The following is a 22,618-nucleotide window of genomic DNA, read 5'->3' on the forward strand; positions in this document are numbered from 1 at the left end:
ACACACACACACACACACACACACACACACACACACACACACACACACACACCCAGTCAAAAGTTTTAGAAGACCTACTCATTCAGGGTTTTTCTTTATATCTACGTTGTAGAATAATAGTGAAGACATCAAAACTATGAAATAACACATATGGAATCATGTAGTAACCAAAGAGGGATAAACAAATCAAAATATATGTTATATTTGAGATTCTTCAAATAGCCACCCTTTGCCTTGATGACAGCTTTGCATACTCTTGGCATTCTCTCAACCAGCTTAACCTGGAATGCTTTTCCAAAAGTCTTGAAGGAGTTCCCACATATGCTGAGCACTTGTTGGCTGCTTTTCCTTCACTCTGTGGTCCGACTCATCCCAAACCATCTCAATTTGGTTGAGGTCGGGGGATTGTGGAGGCCAGGTCATCTGATGCAGCATTCCATCAATCTCCTTCTTGGTAAAATAGCCCTTACACAGCCTGGAGGTGTGTTGGGTCATTGTCCTGTTGAAAAACAAATGATAGTCCCACTAAGCCCAAACCAAATGTGATGGCATATCGCTGCAGAATGCTGTGGTAGCCATGCTGGTTAAGTGTGCCTTGAATTCTAATACCATAACACCTCCTCCTCCATGCTTTATGGTGGGAAATACACATGCGGAGATCATCCGTTCACCCACAACACATCTCACAAAGACATGGCGGTTGGAACCAAAAATCTCCAATTTGGACACATTTCCACCGGTCTAATGTTGATTGCTTGTGTTTCTTGGCTCAAGCAAGTCTCTTCTTATTATTGGTGTCCTTTTGTAGTGGTTTCTTTGCAGCAATTTGACCATGAAGGCCTGATTCACGCAGTCTCCTCTGATCAGTTGATGTTGAGATGTGTCTAACTTGAACTCTGTGAAGCATTTATTTGGGCTGCAATTTCTGAGGCTGGTAACTCTAATGAACTTATCCTCTACAGCAGAGGTGACTCTGGGTCTTCCATTCCTGTGGCGGTCCTCATGAGAGCCGGTTTCATCATAGCGCTTGATGGTTTTTGTGACTGACCTTCATGTGTTAAAGCAATGATGGACTGTCGTTTCACTTTGCTTATTTGAGCTGTTCTTGCCATAATATGGACTTGGTCTTTTACCAAATAGGGCTATCTTCTGTATACCATCCCTACCTTGTCACAACACAACTGATTGGCTCAAATGCATTAAGAAGGGAAGAAATTCCACAAATTAACTTTTAAGAAGGCACACCTGTTAATTGAAATGTATTCCAGGTGACTACCTCATGAAGTTGGTTGAGAGAATGCCAAGAGTGTGCAAAGCTGTCATCAAGGCAATGGGTGGCTACTTTGAAGAATCTCAAATATAAAATATATTTTGATTTGTTTAACACTTTTTTGGTTACAACATGATTCCATATGTGTTATTTCATAGTATTGATGTCTTCACTATTATTCTACAATGTAGAAAATAGTAAAAATAAATAAAAACCCTTGAATGAGTAGGTGTGTCTAACTTTCGACTGGTACTATATATATATATATATATATATATATATATATATATATATATATATATATATATGTATATGTGTGTGTGTGTGTGTGTGTGTGTGTGTGTGTGTGTGTGTGTGTGTGTGTAATTATGGCAGGGAGCATCTTAAGAGAAAAAATATATATGCCTAGGTTTTCAATTCCGAGCTGTGAGTCTATCAGCGCACACACACACTATTAGAACCTTGATGAAATGTTTAAATGACTGGGATGGCTTTTTGTCCTGAGGCAAAACTGTAGTTGCGTATCCCTGAAATGATTTATGCTATCGCAAATTAGTCTAAAATACCCTATTTAGGCCTATAGTGTCTGACTGTGTTGAGGAAGTAAAGAGGTTTACTTTCTCTGCTTGCCTATTCTACATTATAATGGTAGAGTTCTTATTGAATGTCACCATAGCAGTCGTGGTTGCTAGAAAATGATACCTTCCCTTGACAAGGAGATCGAATAACATCTAATAATAACACTTATATTAGGCCCATATATTTTATTATATTATATGGAAACCATGGGCTAAAGCACATTTTCCAAGACACTAGACCGTTCAAAAATATATCATAAAATTATCATTTAAAACGACAACATGTACATCTCCCATCATGCTGAGAAGACGCAGCGGCCATCTTTTAGCCGTCATCAACCACACTGCTAAGTCATCTTTGCGGCTTAGCCTGAACATTCACAGTCTGTGATTTACTTTTTCCATCTCTGCAGCTAGCATACATTTCAGAGTCAGAAAGACCTCACTGTTGAGTTGCCAGCTTTTCTTCCAAGCAAGGAGAGCCAATGGTGGCATCTCAAATGGCACCCTTGTCCCTATGTAGTACACTACTTTTGAACAAGGACCATAGGGCTCTGGTCAAAAAAGTTGTGCATTATGTATGAAATAGGGGACCTTGTCAAAAGTAGTTCAGTACATAGGGAATAGGGTGCCATTTGGTACAGGGAATAGGGTGCCATTTGGTACACAACCAATGTCTTTGGCATAGCTGAGAAAGTCAAAACAACTCAGACAAATGGTAGTTTTGTCTATGACCTTCGTAGAGGCTGCCTTAGCGACAGGATATTCCTCACTCTTACAATGACAACATAGTCATTTGGCAGACACACTTTATCCAATCAAGTTAATGCATGCATCAAAATAAGGAGGCTGAAACAACAAGATCTTGAAAGAGAGATACTGGTAGTATCTCAACCAAGATAAACCAAGATAAATACAGGTAATGAATACAAAATTGAGTGTTATTACCACTGTGCTGGGATAGTCCCATCTCATAATGCCTGAGATGTTGGCCTTGGGCCTCTGCTCTCATATACTGACGCTGGCAGGCTGTGTGTGTGTGTGTGTGTGTGTGTGTGTGTTTTTGGTTTTACTATCCTTGTGGGGACCAGAAGCCCTCACAAGGATAGTAAAAGAAGGAACATTCGGAGACATTTCGCGGGTCCCCACAAGGAAAAAGGCTATTTTAGGCTTAGGGGTTAGGTTTAGGGTTAGGGAAAATAGGATTTTGAATGGGAATCAATTGTTTGGACATTAAAACTGTGTGTGAGTGCAGGTTAGTATTGGTATGCCCTGTGCTATGGCAGTAATGTGGCTATGATGACATCCCAGGCCTTGCTCTGGACAGTATCTATTCGTCTGTCTGTCTGCAGACAGCCGACGTATTATCTAGCCCTGATAAGCAGACTAACTGCTGAGTCATAGGAGGAGTCAGGGAGCGGTAAGGATAAGGACAGACAATAAAAGGAAGGGGTTGCTTTAACATCCTACACTGTGCAATGACGCTCTAATGTGCTTCTTCTATTAATGTCCCAATGCATCACTAATGCTAGCTGAGCTAAACTAACAATGCCAATCATTTTCATTTACCTTTATTTAATCAGGGAGTCACCATTGAGACCGGTGTCTCTTACGTGGGAGCCTTGCATATACAATTTCATAAAATACATCAATCAAATACAATATAAAACAAATAAAATACAGCACAACACATATTGCACAGACAAAACATACAGTGCTATGAAAAAGTATTTGCCCCCTTTCTAATTTTCTCTACTTTTGCATATTTGTGATACTGAATGTTATCAGATTTCCAACCAAAACCTAATATTAGATAAAGGGAACATAAGTGAACAAATAACACAACAATTACATATTTATTTCATAAACAAAGTTATGCAACAACCAATTCCCCTGTGTGAAAAAGTAATTGCCCCCTTACACTCAATAACTGGTTGTGCCACCTTTAGCTGCAATAACTCCAACCAAATGCTTCCTGTAGTTGTTGATCAGTCTCTCACGTCGCTGTGGAGGAATTTTGGCCCTCTCTTCCATGCAGAACTGCTTTAACTCAGTGACGTGTGGGTTTTCAAGCATGAACTGCTCGTTTCAAGTCCTGCCACAACATCTCAATTGGGATTAGGTCTGGATTTTGACTAGGCCATTCCAAAACTTCAATTTGTTGCTTTTTAGCAATTTTCATGTAGACTTGATTGTGTGTTTTGGATCATTGTCTTGCTGCATGACCCAGCTGCGCTTCAGCTTCAGCTCACAGACGGATGGTCTGACATTCTCCTGTAGAATTCTCTGATACAGAGCAGAATTCATGGTTCCTTCTATTAAGGCAAGTCATCCAGGTCCTGAGGCAGCAAAGCATCCCCAAACCATCACACCACCACCACCATGCTTGACCTTTGATATGATGTTCTTACTGTGGAATGCAGAGTTTGGTTTTCGCCAGGCATTACTGGAACCATGTCGTCCAAAAAGTTATACTTTTGAATCATCTGTCCATAGAACGTTCTTCCAAGAGTCTTGATGATCATCCAGGTGCTTTTTGGCAAACTTGAGTCAACTTTTTGGACGAGATGGGTCCCACCAATCTTTTGGTAAAGAATACAGTGATGAGTAATAAAAATGTCTCCTGTGATTAAACGAAGGGCGCTATGAAAAACGACATCCAGGGGTTTAGGAGTAGAGGCAGCTGCACTTTGATAAATAGTTTAACCCTTATCAAGAACAGGTAGAAAGGTTGACTGCACAATCTGCTTCCTGCTAACTAGAGAGACAATATCTGTTTCTGCAAAAATAGCCCACTTTAAATGTTGGTTTAACAAGCTCATTCGTATGTTTTTAAACTATAAATCATTATAGAACCATCCGATGAGTGAATATGTAATCCATCTGAGTGAGACAATCTTACTCACTCACATCAAACAATCCCTAAACTGAACCACCACAATAAAGTGTGCCAGCTATTCTCATATTCCCCATTCACCCTGAATGAATGAAGTGTAATGACTATGCCTTGTTGAAGCTGCCCCAAACACAGTAGGCCAGGTGGTTTGAGCCCTTGTGATACTGGTCCAGATTGTCTACTATTGGCCAGATGTTGCTGTCCAAGCCACCCTTCAGCCTGACTGGCCAATGAGCACGCTGAGGCACTGAGTGACATGGAGACAGCAGCCAATAGGCACGCTCCAGGCACTGAGAGTTATGGAGACGGCAGCCAGGCCACATCTGGAGGACCGGATGTCCACAGAGAATCACACCATCAAAAGAGAGTGAAAGTGTGTGTGTGGATGGACAGGGAGAGATGGAGGGGGAGAGAGAGGGAGAGAGAGAAAGAGAGAGGAGGGTAAGAGAGAGAGAGTGAGAAAGGAGGGTAAGAGAGAGAGAGCGAGAGAGAGAGAGAGAGAGAGAGAGAGAGAGAGGAGGGTAAGAGAAAGAGAGGGAAGAGAGAGAGCGAGAGAGAGTGAGAGCGAGTGAGTGAGAGAGAGAGAGAGAGAGAGAGGAGGGTAAGAGAAAGAGAGGGAAGAGAGAGAGAAAGGCGTTGTACAATCCATGTCAGGGTCACTGTTCTGTTTACCCAAAGAGTTCAGCCATGCGTCAGTAACACTGACACAGCTGTGGACAACCGTGTGAACTGTGAGAGAGAGCAAAGCACCCAGCAGCAATCATCAGCTGTGAGTTATCCACAAGGGTCCAGGCAAACACACATTCACACATGGAGTTATGGAAAATTAAAGTCAAACAACGTGATGCCTCCTGACTGTTTGGCTGGAAAACCAGGGTCCAAAACCAGGGTCCAAACCGTCTCTGTATGTGGCACAACAACAGCGTCTGTATATTGGCTCACTTATCCACAAGGATCCAGATAAACACAAACTCACACGTGGATATCACAGCCACTAAGAATATACTGTAAAGCTAAACCTGTACAGTATAATGTCCGACTGACCTGGAACAGTAAAGAACTACTGTAGGTATATACTGTACGTTAAAGGTTTAGAGTAGGCCTCTATCATCAGACAAAACGAGTATCTTAACAGATATGGGCAATTTTCCTGATATGATTATGATCAGAGTATTTATTGTAATTATCTGTGATCTAAAAATTAAATTAAATTTGGGTGGCAGCGCTCAACTTTCAATCAAGTGCAAGGTGCTACATTGTCTAAATAACTCAACTGGCTAGTTTGCCAGTCTGTAAAGAGAAGGGCGGGCTGTACGTTGATCCTGATGCTCTGATTAGATAGAGTGAAGCTGTATTTCTCCGTCCACTCGCTTCACCTGATCACTTCTCCTCCTAAATGATTAGACTGAAACATGTGAGATCGCTGCTGCCTCCTGTTTGCCTGCTACTATGATAAATCAAATGGCGAGGACGTTTGCTAACTAGCAAGCTATCAATGTGCATAATATCTATCAAGCGGGCCGTGGGTAGGGAAAAAAAGATGAACCGCCGATGCACATTCTGACTGAGTGACAGCAAACTTTTTTTGCCCGGCCTGCTGCAAGTTGAGAACACACACGCCTCAGCACGCTGCTCCTAACCTGCAGTTTTTTTGGTCTAGAAACCTGCAGGGAGATGAGGTATTTTGCCAACATCTACTTAGACATATTAAAACACTTCATTTTTTTCCGATCACGAGTACCATCCGATCTGACTATCAACTGCGATTACAAGTATGGCCAGATCGGCACACCCCTATCCTACTGGTTGTAACAGTACAGCTACACTAGGCCTATATAGTAAAGGTAAACTGCCATATTGTCTGACTCACTGTTGTTTGTTGGTGAGCTCCTCCTCCTTGCTGACCAAGTCCTGCTTGAGGTTGGCCAGCATCTCCACAGAAACGTCCACCTGGCGGGAGAGCTCCGACGCCTTGTCCTCTAGGTCCTGTTTCTCCTGGCCCAGCCGCTCGCTCTCCTGCTTGGCCCGCTCTAGCTCGCCGCTCTTCCTCTCCAGCTCCGCCTGCAGCCGGCCCACTCGTGCAGCTATCTTCTGCTCCACCTGCAATGGAGGAGGGATTTTGGTTCCAGTCCAGTGGCGATGGGAAGTTCTTTTTATTTGAGTTTCTTAGTACATACAGTACCAGACAAAAGTTTGGACACACGTTCTCATTCCAGGGTTTCTCTTTATTTTTACTATTTTCTACATTGTAGAATAATAGTGAAGACATCAGAACTATGAAATAACACATATGGAATCATGTAGTAACCAAAAAAGTGTTCAACAAATCAAAATATATTTTATATTTGAAATTCTTCAAAGTAGCCACCCTTTGCCTTGATGACAGCTTTGCACACTCTTGGCATTCTCTCAACCATCTTCATGAGGTAGGCAACTGGAATGCATTTCAATTAGCAGGTATGCCTTGTTAAAAGTTAATTTGTGAAATTTCTTTCCTTCTTCATGTGTTTGAGCCAATCAGTTGTGTTGTGACAAGGTAGGGGTGGTATACAGAAGACAGCTCTATTTGGTAAAATACCAAGTCCATATTATGGGAAGAAGAGTTCAAATAAGCAAAGAGAAACGACAGTCCATCATTACTTTAAGACATGAAGGTAAGTCAATGCGGAAAATCTCAAGAACTTTGAAAGTTTCTTCAAGTGCAGTCACAAAAACCATCAAGCACTATGATGAAACTGGCTCTCATGAGGACCGCCACAGGAAAGGAAGACCCAGAGTTACCTCTGCTGCAGAGGATAAGTTCGTTAGACTTACCAGCCTCAGAAATTGCAGCCCAAATAAATGCTTCACAGAGTTCAAGTAACAGACACATCTCAACATCAACTGTTCAGAGGAGACTGCGTGAATCAGGCCTTCATGGTCAAATTGCTGCAAAGAAACCACTACAAAAGGACACCAATAAGAAGAAGATACTTGCTTGGGCCAAGAAACACGAGCAATGGACATTAGACCGGTGGAAATCTGTCCTTTGGTCTGGAGTCCAAAGTTGAGATTTTTGGTTCCAACCGCCGTGTCTTTCTGAGACACAGAGTAGGTGAACGGATGATCTCCGCATGTGTGGTTCCCACCGTGAATAATGGAGGAGGAGGTGTTATGGTGTGGGGGTGCTTTGCTGGTGACACTGTCAGTGATTTATTTAGAATTCAAGGCACACTTAACCAGCATGGCTACCACAGCATTCTGCAGCAATACGCCATCCCATCTGGTTTGCACTTAGTGGGACTATTATTTGTTTTCCAACAGGACAATGACCCAACACACCTCCAGGATGTGTAAGGGCTATTTGACCAAGAAGGAGAGTGATGGAGTGCTGCATCAGATGATCTGGCCTCCACAATCACCTGACCTCAACCCAATTGGAACTAGATATTTTGTGTGTATGTATTGATATGTAGGCTACGTGTGCCTTTAAAAAATGTGTATGTAGTTCTGTCCTTGAGCAGTTCTTGCCTATTAATGTTCTGTATTATGTCGTGTTTCATGTTTGTGTGGACCCCAGGAAGAGTAGCTGCTGCTTTTGCAACAGCTAATGGGGATCCAATTAAAGAGATGGTTTGGGATGAGTTGGACCGCAGAGTGAAGCAAAAGAAGCCAACAAGTGCTCAGCATATGTGGGAACTCCTTCAAGACTGTTGGAAAAGCATTCCTTGTGAAGCTGGTTGAGAGAATGCCAAGAGTGTGCAAAGCTGTCATCAAGGCAAAGGGTGGCTACTTTGAAGAATCTAAAATCTAAAATATATTTTGCTTTGTTTAACACTTTTTTTGGTTACTACATGATTCCATATGTGTTATTTCATAGTTTTGATGTCTTCACTATTATTCTACAATGTAGAAAATAGTAAAAATAAAGAAAAACCCTTGAATGAGTAGGTGTTCTAAAACTTTTGACCGGTAGTGTATGTAAAATACAGTCAACAAATCTGGTAAAAGGGGAGAAAATACAAAAAATATATATTTGTAAACTTTTCTCTTCCAAAGAGGCGTGGTGGGATGAAATTAAATAATCAGTGTTTCCCAAACCTCTTCTTGAGTATTCTCAGCCATTCCACATAGTAGTATTCCAGAACTAGCCTGATTCAATTAATGAGCTTAGTGGGCTTGGTGACTAGTTCACCAAATGAATTAGGTGTGATAGTACTGGTATACATTGAATAAGTGGAATGGCTCGGAGTACTCAAGGAGAGGTTTGGGAAACACTGAAATAAAGAAAAACTTAGATTACTACCATTACCTCCTCTGAGAGTTTCTCAAGCCTCTCGTCCAGCTCCAGACGCTCAAAGGCCCTTGCCTTCAGCCTGGCCAGGCCCTCCTCATAGGCCGCTTCGACCGCGCTCGCCGCCACATTCGCCGCCACTGCCACGGCCGTGCTTTGGTTGCCGTGCGAACCGTGGTGGTCACCGGCGGAGCTCATGGCTTTCTTCACAAAGATCTCCCCCAGGGGGAAATCTACATTGGGGATGTAGCGAGCCGCGGCGTTGGACGTTGTGGATAAACCGCCGAGGTCGTCCGGGCAGGGAAGCTCGCGGCACGGGAAGCGGCGCTCCTTGAAGTCCCTGAAGGCGGAAGACCGGAGTTGAAGACCGTCGAAGGGGTCGTTAATGTTGTTGTTGCGGTTGCCGCTGGCAACAGAAGGAGCAAGGAGAAGGTCTCCGTCGGCCACCAGGGGGAGTAGCGCAGCGGCGTCGCACACGCTGTTGGACTTGGAGAGCACGTAGAGCGTCTCGTAGGTGTGGTTGTACTCCAGGTGGGCGCGGAGGGAGGACAGCGATCGGAAGCGCTTGTGCTCCCCGCAACGAGGACAGCGGTAGGGCAGGTCCAGAGAAGCCATTCCACGAGAGGCCGGCGGGGGGCCCTCACACGGCACAGGGCTCAGCGGCGCTAACACGCCGCGAGCTTACTACTCGCCAAGTACCGGGCGGATCCTCTCATGGTGCAAAAATGGTGGTGGTGAGATGAGGGTGGAGGTGGGAGTTAGATGAGGGCGAGAAGGAAGAGGGATGTCCGAGGGAGGCGAGAAGAAGACCAAAGGCCATTCATGCATAATGGAAGTCTGACACACACACACACACAAACCCACACAGACTCAGAATCTTCCTAGGTTGTTGATTTGTTCCTCTTTTCTCCGTTACTTCTGTCTCACCATTACCTTTGGCCCTGAAAGAAACAGAGAAAGAGAGTTTAGACATTATTTGCATTTATAGACAACAATTTTTTTGCTTTGAATGTATGGTGCACAATGCTATTGCAATAACTAAAAACAAGTGAGCAACTACTGCAGGGGTCTCAGCCTTTTCTAGCATGAGAGCTACATTTAAAAAATGAAACACGTCGCAAGCTACTATTTATTTATAGGTTTCAAATAGGCACATTCTTCTCTTCTCCTCTCCCCTGCAACTCTTCCCCAGGTCCTTAGTGTACAAGAGAAAGTAGTGCACTGTTTTCTGTCAATATACCTGGTAAAATAATGGTTAATAAAAAAAAACTCTAAATCAGTGATTTTTTTCCCAAATTATGTTCTCAGATGTATTTTTCCTGGTTTTAGATGATTAATTTTTACTCAACATTACAATTGTTAATAGAGAAACAATGAAATTGGATGTTCGGAGTCGATGTCATTGCTTAAATCACATCAGAAGACAGAAATATGTTTAGGTCTGGAAGAAAACGAACACATTTAGATTGGAGTGTAATTCCCCTTTAATTGTGCATCTGGCCCTTTAATTGCGCATCTAATGTGCAGGTCTAGCTATGGTTCTGTACTGCTGCTGCTCATTTCATGGCAAAGTTGGCAAATAACAAATAGATACAAATGATATACTTCTGCCAGGTAAGCCTACTTTGCAGTTAACATTTAATTGAGAAGATTGAGGAAAGTATTTCTGTCAACCCACAAGACAGTCATCACATCAACTGCTAGTGATGGGCATAACAAGTATTTTCTGTGACCCAGATCATTTGGCTCCGTTCACCTAAAAGTGCCGTTCATTTCGCTCTCAAACGGCTCTTGGTTCAGTTATGCTTATAAATTGAACTAAAACCATTAAAAAAAATAGTCAATCTCTAATTTAAAGCCTAAAACACTGAGGCTCTCTTCTCACTAGATTGTTCCTGCACTGAGGAATTACCATCTTCAGAGAATGTTTTTATAATTTATCTGCAGATAAGATGTCTGGAGCTAAAAAAACATTAGTAAAAGTATCCAAATCAGGGAGTCAAATTAATATCTTTCACATATGGGATTCGACGTTGACCAAAAAGAGCTGTTTGTTCGAACGACCCATCACTACTGGCTACACACGGAGTGATAGACAAACGCATTAGGGAGAATGCGCATTTTATGGCTTACAAAAGTGTTGACAGTGCTGAATAACAACTTAAACATGAACCTACTCAAAAACAGCAGCTCTTTGCTGTATTCATTGAGTCTCTCTCGTCATGGTTTTAAACGTTTTGTAATCTCACAGTATCAACTTTACTTTGCAAATCAAGGGTTCTTTTTACAGTCTATGGCTCGAGGAAACTGCAGATACCCGATTGGCCAGCTGTAGGCTTATAGGTGCACTTGATTTGCTCTCTGCGCCTGCCGGGTAGGCGTAGTTCTACCTTCAGACACATAAAATGGTTCAAAATGGCAACACTTTCAAATCAAGTGCACCTACTGCCAACAACGCAAAAGGCTTTACAGTGGGGAAAAAAAGTATTTAGTCAGCCACCAATTGTGCAAGTTCTCCCACTTAAAAAGATGAGAGAGGCCTGTAATTTTCATCATAGGTACACGTCAACTATGACAGACAAATTGAGAAAAGAAAATCCAGAAAATCACATTGTAGGATTTTTAATGAATTTATTTGCAAATTATGGTGGAAAATAAGTATTTGGTCACCTACAAACAAGCAAGTTTTCTGGCTCTCACAGACCTGTAACTTCTTCTTTAAGAGGCTCCCCTGTCCTCCACTCGTTACCTGTATTAATGGCACCTGTTTGAACTTGTTATCAGTATAAAAGACACCTGTCCACAACCTCAAACAGTCACACTCCAAACTCCACTATGGCCAAGACCAAAGAGCTGTCAAAGGACACCAGAAACAAAATTGTAGACCTGCACCAGGCTGGGAAGACTGAATCTGCAATAGGTAAGCAGCTTGGTTTGAAGAAATCAACTGTGGGAGCAATTATTAGGAAATGGAAGACATACAAGACCACTGATAATCTCCCTCGATCTGGGGCTCCACGCAAGATCTCACCCCGTGGGGTCAAAATGATCACAAGAACGGTGAGCAAAAATCCCAGAACCACACGGGGGGACCTAGTGAATGACCTGCAGAGAGCTGGGACCAAAGTAACAAAGCATACCATCAGTAACACACTACGCCGCCAGGGACTCAAATCCTGCAGTGCAAGACGTGTCCCCCTGCTTAAGCCAGTACATGTCCAGGCCCGTCTGAAGTTTGCTAGAGTGCATTTGGATGATCCAGAAGAGGATTGGGAGAATGTCATATGGTCAGATGAAACCAAAATATAACTTTTTGGTAAAAACTCAACTCGTCGTGTTTGGAGGACAAAGAATGCTGAGTTGCATCCAAAGAACACCATACCTACTGTGAAGCATGGGGGTGGAAACATCATGCTTTGGGGCTGTTTTTCTGCAAAGGGACCAGGACGACTGATCCGTGTAAAGGAAAGAATGAATGGGGCCATGTATCATGAGATTTTGAGTGAAAACCTCCTTCCATCAGCAAGGGCATTGAAGATGAAACGTGGCTGGGTTTTTCAGCATGACAATGATCCCAAACACACCGCCCGGGCAACGAAGGGGTGGCTTCGTAAGAAGCATTTCAAGGTCCTGGAGTGGCCTAACCAGTCTCCAGATCTCAACCCCATAGAAAATCTTTGGAGGGAGTTGAAAGTCTGTGTTGCCCAGCGACAGCCCCAAAACATCACTGCTCCAGAGGAGATCTGCATGGAGGAATGGGCCAAAATACCAGCAACAGTGTGTGAAAACCTTGTGAAGACTTACAGAAAACGTTTGACCTGTGTCATTGCCAACAAAGGGTATATAACAAAGTATTGAGAAACTTTTGTTATTGACCAAATACTTATTTTCCACCATAATTTGCAAATAAATTCATTAAAAATCCTACAATGTGATTTTGTTTCTCATTTTGTCTGTCATAGTTGACGTGTACCTATGATGAAAATTACAGGCCTCTCTCATCTTTTTAAGTGGGAGAACTTGCACAATTGGTGGCTGACTAAATACTTTTTTTCCCCACTGTATATCGTTTTTTTTTTTTACAGAAATGTTTGGTGATCGACTAGGAATGCCTTGGAGATTGACCACCAGTAGACCGCGATCGACCGGTTGGTGACCACTGAGCTAAAGCATAGCTCTAATTGAAATACAACCACAGTAAGCACTGATGCTTGCTGCATTTACAGGTTTCCTAAAATAACACATCTGCATCTCAGCCCACAAAACGTGCTTGTTTGAGTCTGATGTTTGTTGATGCAATGTGCTGCAGAGCCAATGCTGGAAACAAGAACAGGCAGCACAGCTTTGTGTCCCAAATGGCACCATATGGGTCCTGGTCAAAAGTAGTGCACTATATAGAGAATAGGGTGCCATTTGGGACATACATAGTTTTAGAGGGGACAACTGACAGGCTGAACTCATTTTTAGAAACATCTGACATTTCAGTGAAACAAGGTCGAGAGACTGCCGAGGATGGAAATGTCTACTGAATGAAAGAAGAGGAATAATGATCTTGCCCTTCCCTTCTCCTTCAATGCATTGGCTTATCAGTTTATTTATTACCTTTTGGTTAGCAATAAAATATAGAATGAAAAGATCGAAAGATGGCTATCATCCCCCAATTATAGATCAGGAGATATGATTTTGTTAAAGCTATTTCACTAGACAAGTCTTATCGAATACATCTCCATTCAACTAATAGCCTACAAGGCTAATTCAATTATTCCTATACACATCAACGTCAATGGATTATGGTTTTATAACAGCTAAGTGACCCCAGAAACACACAGACCAAATGGACACTGCCCGTTATAACAGACGCAAGTAGTGGAGAGCAGAGGAAAATCGGGAACTCTTCCCAGATTCTCTTTCTTTGTGTATGGATGGAGAGCGTCTTTCTCAGCCCGCTTCCCCTGGGCGCATTCCCTCGCTCTATCCCCTACTCCCTCTAGTTCTCTTTCTCTATCACGCCCTCACTATCTCTCTCGCTCCCCCTCTCCCCCTTTTGTCCAGTGCATTCTGAATGGATAGACGTCGGGAGTGGAGGTAAACATTGAGCCCATTAGTCTGTTTCTTTCTGTTTACCGCCGTCCTCGCTTGCTACATCTTCAGGGCGACCACGCTAAGTCACTAACAATGAAGTCTAGAGGGTCGACCCGGGCTGCATGTCTGGCACAGGGGACCACCTTACCCCTGCCGCCATGGTCAAAGCCTCACAATTCTGCTCACGTTGGGTCGCCTCACTCGACCCGGGTTTCTTTCTTACCTTGCAGGCCTTTGATTCCTGATTCTGCCTGTCGAAGTCATCCCAAAACTAGCCAGGTCCTATTGACAACGACCATAGGATTTGGCAAGACAAAACAAACAGAGCTGGGACCTGTCTTATTCCAGACAACGAGAGTTGATGAACACAGCACCCAAATGTCCAAAAAACTACAGACCAAGCACGTCAAATCTGATCCCTTTCCTATTTAAATGAATTCATTTAGCTCTGAAAATCACTATCAGTCAGTCAGTGTGACAACAGCAGGCTACAACAGTAGGGTCCATGTTAATGGCCTTTAACAGTCCAGTGAGTCCACCCAGCCATCTGCCAATTAGAGTTTGGACGCAGAGCGTGAGCAGTTGGGCCGCTGCGGAGAACATCAGAACGCCGTAGCCCACCATCGTCAGGGCAATTAACCTGAAAGTGATGCCCCTCGCTTAATTGAATCCAATTAATTCTGCATGGCATTTGGTTGGGTTTCCAGCAACTATTGTGGCATCCCCTGCATTGTCAGATCTAATTAATGAAGCATGTTTAGCTTCAGCGCAGAGAGATATTGTCTGCTGGGCTAAAAGGTCCAGCATGTGAGACATTGAGGTCAGATACTGTATAGGTAGTGGGTACTTGTACTGAGTAACAATGAGAGACTGATGGGTTGGGGTTTCAGCTAAGTCAGATCTGACAGTATTGATTGTGGAATTGACTGGTGGCCTAACATTACTGTCCTGACTCATGACAAAACTGCATATCATTGAGTGAAACAGTCTATCCCACTGATACTAAGCACTGTTAAAACAACATTTAGCTCAAGCAAATGTTTGAAACAAACCTAAGCATTGATGCTAAATCTATTAAGCTTATAATAGAGATGTTGAAACACTTAAAATCCTAAACTTGTGTTGGCCACATCTTTCTTGTTATTCTTTGGATAAATGCCACTGCAAACTACCATCATCCCTAATTTCATTACAAGGTAAAAAGAAAATCCTCAGCCGTATTACATAAAGTCTTATGAGGATCTGTTAATAGGAGAGCAGCATTTGCTGCTTGCACATTAGAGTGTGCTGCTGCCATAGAGATGAGCTCTCCCCACACAACCCCCTGAAGCACTGCTAGAACTTCACTCCCATATTGCAGCACTGACAAACTTTCATGATATGTGACTCAGAAAACCCAGTACCTGGGTTCAAAAAGTGTTTGTAGTCTTTCAAATACTTTGATTGTTCACCTGAGCCTGCCTGGAGTGACAGATGGGCAGGGTTTGCATTTTGGGGACTATTCTATTAGTTCCATTGCTGCCAGGTAAGCTCAATCAATAACTCAAGTTTTTGAAAGAAGATAAAATACAATTTGAGGTCTGGATGTCAGGCGCTGTGTCGTGCACCCTATAGACTAAGTAACAATGGAGAAACAAATGGACTATATGGCTGCGACCCAATCCTCCACCTTTCTCCTGAAGTGTGCACTTGCACACTTTCTCGCATTGGTTTAACAAAATGGTGGAAACTACCAGCTTCCAATGCACACCATTTCTATGCTTTTAAATCCATGAAAGGGAGTGCCCAAGGGCACTGCCAGAGTATACCCACTCATTGAACCAGGAAGGCCGTGGTCAGAGACGATAAAAGACAACCCAGAGAGATTTAATTGGCCAATTGGGCAGGAAGGAAGTGAGGCGGCTTGTCAGCCACTTGTCACTTCCTTTGACTGGAATGTAGTTGACGTCCCACTGGCCTGCTCTCATAGTAAGAACTCACTTGGATGTACTGCTGTAGTGCACACATACACACGTGCCACGCACGCACACTAGTACAGTTTACCCACACACACACACACACAGGTACAGTTTACCCACACACACACATTTTAGCTTGATAAAAATAGCCCCTCTAAAGCATTCTCCTCAATAACTGACTGTGTACACATCCAGTTCCAAACAGAACAGGAGACAGAAGACAGCGCATCAGATTGCTTCATCTCTAATGACACCACAGGGAGATCCTGTCGATGCAGCGTTTACCTCAGTCAAGCATAAACACACTCAAGCTGTAGCCCACTCACTGCCTGCACTATCCCCCACCTGCCTGCCTACAGTACATGTTATAGTCATATACAGACCTGGGTTCAAATAGTATTTGCTATCTTTTCATATACTTTAGCTTCAAAAGTTGTCTCCAGTTTCGTTTACATATTGCCGTTAGTGATGGATCCCCTTTCCAAGCATATTGAGTTTGCCTTGTGCAACTGAACCAATGGAATAGTCCCAAAAGTGCAAACCCTGCTCCACTTCGCATGTCAGGCAGGTTAAACACAGAGTATATGAAAGAAACCAAATACTATTTGAACCCAGGTATGTATGAATGGTATACTACTGTTAGGGCTGTGACGGTAATTGACTAACCATGTACCTGATGGTTATGGATGAAGAGACTCATGAAAATAAAATAACCCTCAAAACCGTTTAAAATAGTTTTTATTAACTTTATTTTCATGTCGATAAACTTTACCTAATAACGGGATTGTTTACTAATGATTATAAGCAATTGTTTTGCCAATACATGGCATGGCATAGTTTGATACAGAAAATTTTCTGTATTTATAGACTAATCAAAGCTGATCAGGCCCGGTCCCGGCCGATATGCTGCCCAAGGCGTGAAGAAAAAAAAAGTGCAGCCCTCCTATCCTGCAAAGTAGAATAGTAGCCTAGGCTATACAGTGTCCGCCCACAATGCACGTTTATGAATTCCAATGTGGTAGACTACGGTTTGTAAAACAGGCAATTTACCATTAATCCCTGTCATTTGGTTACATTAATTTCTGTTAATGCATGTATTAATTACGGTAATTTACCGTTTCATTCTCGGAGTTGAAACATTATTTGCAGAGTTCACAACTTGCTACACTTGTGAGAAACAAGTTTTGGTTTATTTCATACCATAATTTATGCGCTCCATGTTAGCAATGGGCATGTGTCTGTTTTCTCTGTCCTGTTAATGTTGAAGGAGCGCACACGCCTGAACACGCATTGAAGTCCTGGCCTGCTTCTCGCAAATGTAGGAAAGTGCCCAACTTGGGCTTCTCAGTCTTTTTTCTTCACCTCACAAATTATAATAGTTCCTCACAGTATTAGAAAAATCTTTCCAATACTCTTCCCCTTGATAATCAGCGTTGCTGATAAATAGGCTATGGACATGTTGCGTGTATTTGTTTCTATTTTAATGATTGTCAATTTCATCTTCATTCTATAGCATAGCTGTCTCCTTTATACTTTCGTTGTCAATTCATTATCTTATAGCCTACTTTCAGGAAAGCCTAAAAGGTAGGCCTACGTTTAATACGTTTTAAGGAAAGGATAAATATTAGCTTGTGTCTGACATACGCTGTTGGCTTTGAATTACTGGTGCTTTTACTGAGGTGTGCATGGGTGAGTTCGCTGATTCTCTCTATAGGCCTATATGTCCATTCAAAAGTTTCCTAAAGTAGCCTGGCTGAACGCCATCTCTTTAATAAGAATAAAATGCTCCTGTCCTGATTTAATCTGGTAAAAGGCCTCTCAGTAGCTTAGATTACATTATTTCTTTCATTACGGCCTCCTCTCTTTGAAGAAAATGTCAATGCCACTGCCATCAAATGACCGCAGCAGCAGGGTTTGAACGTTATGCGAATATTTTGGTAAAAGTGGGAGAAAAACCATCGGACTTCGTTTCAATGGTTTTGTGTGTCAAAATAGGATCTGTATTAAAAACAATTATATCCAGAAAAGCCAACAGACAAGGACAAGGTAGGCATATATCTTTCATTTTGACTCCATTAATGTTGTGTCAATACGAAAATGCGACAGATACTCTCCAACCTGGCATTTCTTAATTTGTTGATTTTATATTTATAAGTAATAACCTGAAAAATAATAATAATGAAATTCCAAGATAATAATGAAGTGTAATGGCTTGTTTCAAATAGGTTTTATTAAGGAGCATATCCATGTAAACAAGTGTACAAACAGAACTGTGACCTCCCCTTATTTTACCTCCCCCTGCATGGTTATGTCGGTGACCATGTACATTGGTCTGGCCAATTACCTTAACCTCAAATTTCAAGACCGTCTCAGCCCTAAATACTGTATGCCTGTGAGAGGGGTGATCCTCCCTGCATTCCTCTCGCTCACACACACACAATCCTGGCTCTTCACAGCAGCAGGCACCTGGGGCTTCCACTGTGTTCTCAGAATCATGCAAGCCTGCAGGGTAAGTCTTGTGCAAGGCAGTACAGTACAGCATTGATCTACTATGATATTTACTGTATCAGATGTTACTGTATTTTATTGCATCACTTATCCTCATGTCTACACATCATTGTTTTGTTCTAACTGAAGACATTCAGTTTTGTTTCCCTGCCTGTCCTGCATGACCCTATTGTGCCTAAACTCAGCTCTTCAAGTCTAGACTTTAAAACAATGAAGGGGACCTTTAAAACAGAGATATAAAGTTTAAAGAGCCTTCCCTGGCTGGCAGGTAAACTGTAACGGTCTCACAAAACCTCTTTATTGGCGTCCGTTTCTATTCAGGCTTGCAGACGAGAAGGAAGCGAAATTGAAATGAGACAGGATTAACGCCAGATCAATTACGCCATAAGTCTCCCGGTGAAATAGAGCAACAGTTATTCGATTCAAATGGTTTCAGCTAAGGTTTTGAGCGATTAACGTTCAGATTGGTTGCGTCCCAAATGGCTCCCTATATAGTAGTGCTTTCGGCTTGGGCGGTATACCGTATACCAGGGTATTTTGAAATACCCACTGCATGATCTTTAATACCGTCAATATTAAAATAAATAAATACTTAGTCAATTTGTGCAATAGCTCGGTTAATAGATAAAGCAGATTGCGTTGCATTATTTTTTCATTATGAAGCCGTTCCCCAAAGCAGCTGATTGTAAAAAAAAACATACCATGACCGTCTCAAAGAGCACATGGAAGCTTTCGTGTCATGACGATCCAATGTTGTTCAAGAGAGGTGATCAAGTTACTTGAAATTCACTCCTAAATGTTTGCCAGCTAAATACAGTATCTTATAAATCAACTATCTCCAGCGCAGGGCTCCAGCTATGCATTTGGTTTGCTAACTTGCTAGCTTATGTGGTTAGCTTGCAAGATCGAGCTTCTTGGTTACATCGAGACAATCAATCCCTTCGTGGATCAAGATCCCTGCTGCCTAATATTGGTTTTGTGCGTGCAGCAAACCTTTTGAGACAGTTGTACAACTTTAGTAGCTGGGGTGTCTGTCCTTGCAATTAGTTTATGCTCGCCTGCGCTTGTTAGCATTTAGCTAGTGTCCACTATTGGAATTCGCTAGTACTTTAACATTTGTTACTCATCATAAAAATAAATAAAGTTTGGAAAGAAATAGCACTTGTGTGCATTGCCGGTAATAATGTATACCCCAGTATGGTACAGGAACGTTATGAAAATCTGGATACCGCCCAACTCTACATTATACACTGAGTGTACAAAACATTATGAACACCTCCTCTTTCCATGACAGACTGACCAGGTCAAAGCTATGATCCCTTATTGATGTCACTTGTTAAATCCACTTCAAATCAGTGTAGATTAAGGGGAGGAGACAGGTTAAAGGAGGATGTTTAAGCCTTGAGACAATTGAGATATGGATTGTGTATGTGTGCCATTCAGAGGGTGAATGGGCAAGGCAAAATATTTAAGTGCCTTTGAACAGGGTATGGTAGTAGGTGCCAGGTGCACTGGTTTGAGTGTGTCAAGAACTGCAACGCTGCTGGGTTTCACGCTTAACAGTTTCCTGTGTATTAAGAATGGTCCACCACCCAAAGGACATCCAGCTAACTTGACACAACTGTGGGACGCATTGGAGTCAACATGGGACAGCATCCCTGTGGAACGCTTTCAACACCTTTAAAGTCTATGCCCTGACAAATTGAGGCTGTTCTGAGGGCAAAAGGGGAGCAAGGCTGAGAAAAAGAAGGTTGAAACAATGTTTTGCCTATGGGTCTGCAGCAGCTAGCAGGTCTAAAAATGGAAGTCAGCGATTGGTCTCTGGGGGATACCAGCAAACTCTCAGAATCCCATTCTGCTGTGATGAAAGGATCTGTGGCATGCTAACAGGAAGTTGAAATTACTTACGGGTGAAAGTTTGGAGAGAGCGAGAGAGAGGGTAGATCAAGACGAGGTGATGGCAGCAGTGAGAGGGGGTGAAGAAATGAGTGAGGGCAAGCGGGCACAGAGAGCCGAGGGATTGAGCTGTGGGCGTCGGGGAGGAGGAGGCTGGGGCGGGCAGGGGGTGAGAGGGAGGGAGGGAGGGAGGGAGAGACACAGATGGTAGAGGAAATAGAGGAGTGACATGTGGAGGTAACAAAGGACTACAGCAGTAGACAGGCCAGGAGGGCACCAGCCACTGTGAATAACACCTCTGACATATTAAGAGGGAGAGGGTGGGAAGATGAGGAGATTGCTGGTGTCAATATTATCAAGCTTTGCAGTGCGTGTGATTTAGTTAGCCAGTGTCCTAGAAAAGAGAGGGTGAGAATTGATGAGGTTTTGCATTTTTGCTTTGTTTTGAATGAGATTATACTAATTATGCTGTTATAGTATGCATGATTGCTTTAGCGTTCCTGCCTTTTACATTTACATTTACGTCATTTAGCAGACGCTCTTATCCAGAGCGACTTACAAATTGGTGCATTCACCCTATAGCCAGTGGGATAACCACCACTTTACAATTTTTATTTTTTATTTTTTTTAGGGGGGGGGGGGGGGTAGAAGGATTACTTTATCCTATCCCAGGTATTCCTTAAAGAGGTGGGGTTTCAAATGTCTCCGGAAGGTGGTGAGTGACTCCGCTGTCCTGGCGTCGTGAGGGAGCTTGTTCCACCATTGGGGTGCCAGAGCAGCGAACAGTTTTGACTGGGCTGAGCGGGAACTATGCTTCCGCAGAGGAAGGGGAGCCAGCAGGCCAGAGGTGGATGAACGCAGTGCCCTCGTTTGGGTGTAGGGACTGATCCTGAAGGTACGGAGGTGCCGTTCCCCTCACAGCTCCATAGGCAAGCACCATGGTCTTGTAACAGATGCGAGCTTCAACTGGAAGCCAGTGCCTTGACTGCAAGGCTGCATTGACTGGCCAAGCGGGGACAATAATGTACAGTGTTTTGAATAATCTTTCTGTTGTAGGGCTGAGTCTAAAGTAGAACCCTATTCCCCACTACACAGTGTGCTACTGTTGACAAGAGCACTCAGAAGTAGTATCATACAATATTTAACACCCCCCTTTCAGACAAACCGATCCACAGACCCTCACACACAAACTGAATGACCTCCTTGTGCTAATAACACAATGAGCTTTCCCGTTCTATCCGTATCATCTCACTGGGTGGATGCAGAGAAGCTGACCTTTAATTAGGCCCAGAGGGACACAGAGGGAGACTACCCATCGTGTGCCCATCACAAAGTGGCTTTTAAACTACGTCCAGTGGCTTTTAAACAATCTATACTGCTGGCCCACAATAGATACCTAATCACCCAAATCAGAGGTTTGCTGAAATCAGAAGCGCTGAAATCAGTGCTGAACTGCGTCCCATTATTGGTAAGCACTGTACAGTTGGAGAGAGATGCATCACGTCCTCATTCTGATCTATGATAAAGTAAAAGTTTTGCCTGGAGAGAATAGAAAGGCAAGGCAGGATGTGGCTGGCTTATAACCGGCACAGAGTCTTCTACCTCTGCAGTGCTTTACGCGGAGGTGGTGTTGTGGCATTTAGCGGTGCCAAGACTCTGCAAGGTGCGACACAAGCATCGGTTCTGGATAAGCCACTGAATATTGTTCCGATCGTTCAAGGGTTTTATTTTGAAGATGTGAACTAGAAAGTTTAAGAGTGAGAGGAATTAAATATCCATTTTATGCAGGCATGTAATTACAAACTTATAGGCGAACGTTATGACAACTACAATAACTAACATGCCCCTGTGTTTTACTGTGTTCCCATTGGCTCCACAGATTCCCATATCGCCTTACTGTATAAAGGGCCTCTGCTAGGATTGCACATTTCCAGCAACTTTCCCCAAATTCCCAGGTTTTCCAAGAAATCCCAGATAGCAGATTCCACAAATCAGGAGGGAATAAGCAGGAAATCCAGAATCCTCCAACCAGGATTTCTGGAAAGTTTACCAGATTTTAGCTACCCTAGCTTTTGTCTTACCTCTAACACACCCGTCGCTATGGGCGGGCCATAGGGGGCCGGGCCCGCCCCCAAAAATGCTTGCCCCCCCCCACTT

The 22,618-nt window shown here is 43.0% G+C and overlaps 1 protein-coding gene across 1 annotated transcript in view; it reads right to left on the reverse strand.

The window, feature by feature from the left end:
* fbxo41 (F-box protein 41) overlaps window positions 1–9,632 on the reverse strand; it is a gene marked incomplete at its 5' end in the record, with an annotated part of 71,593 nt that extends 61,961 nt beyond the window's left edge. The window contains 2 exons of the mRNA XM_084155058.1: window positions 6,615–6,844; window positions 9,036–9,632. Of these exons, the coding sequence (XP_084011184.1) occupies window positions 6,615–6,844; window positions 9,036–9,632 (827 nt within the window). The remainder of the gene's footprint in view (window positions 1–6,614; window positions 6,845–9,035) is intronic.
* Between the last annotated feature and the right edge of the window lie 12,986 nt (window positions 9,633–22,618).

This window comes from Coregonus lavaretus (genome assembly GCF_964263955.1).
Source record: "Coregonus lavaretus genome assembly, chromosome: 38".
NCBI lineage: Eukaryota > Metazoa > Chordata > Actinopteri > Salmoniformes > Salmonidae > Coregonus > Coregonus lavaretus.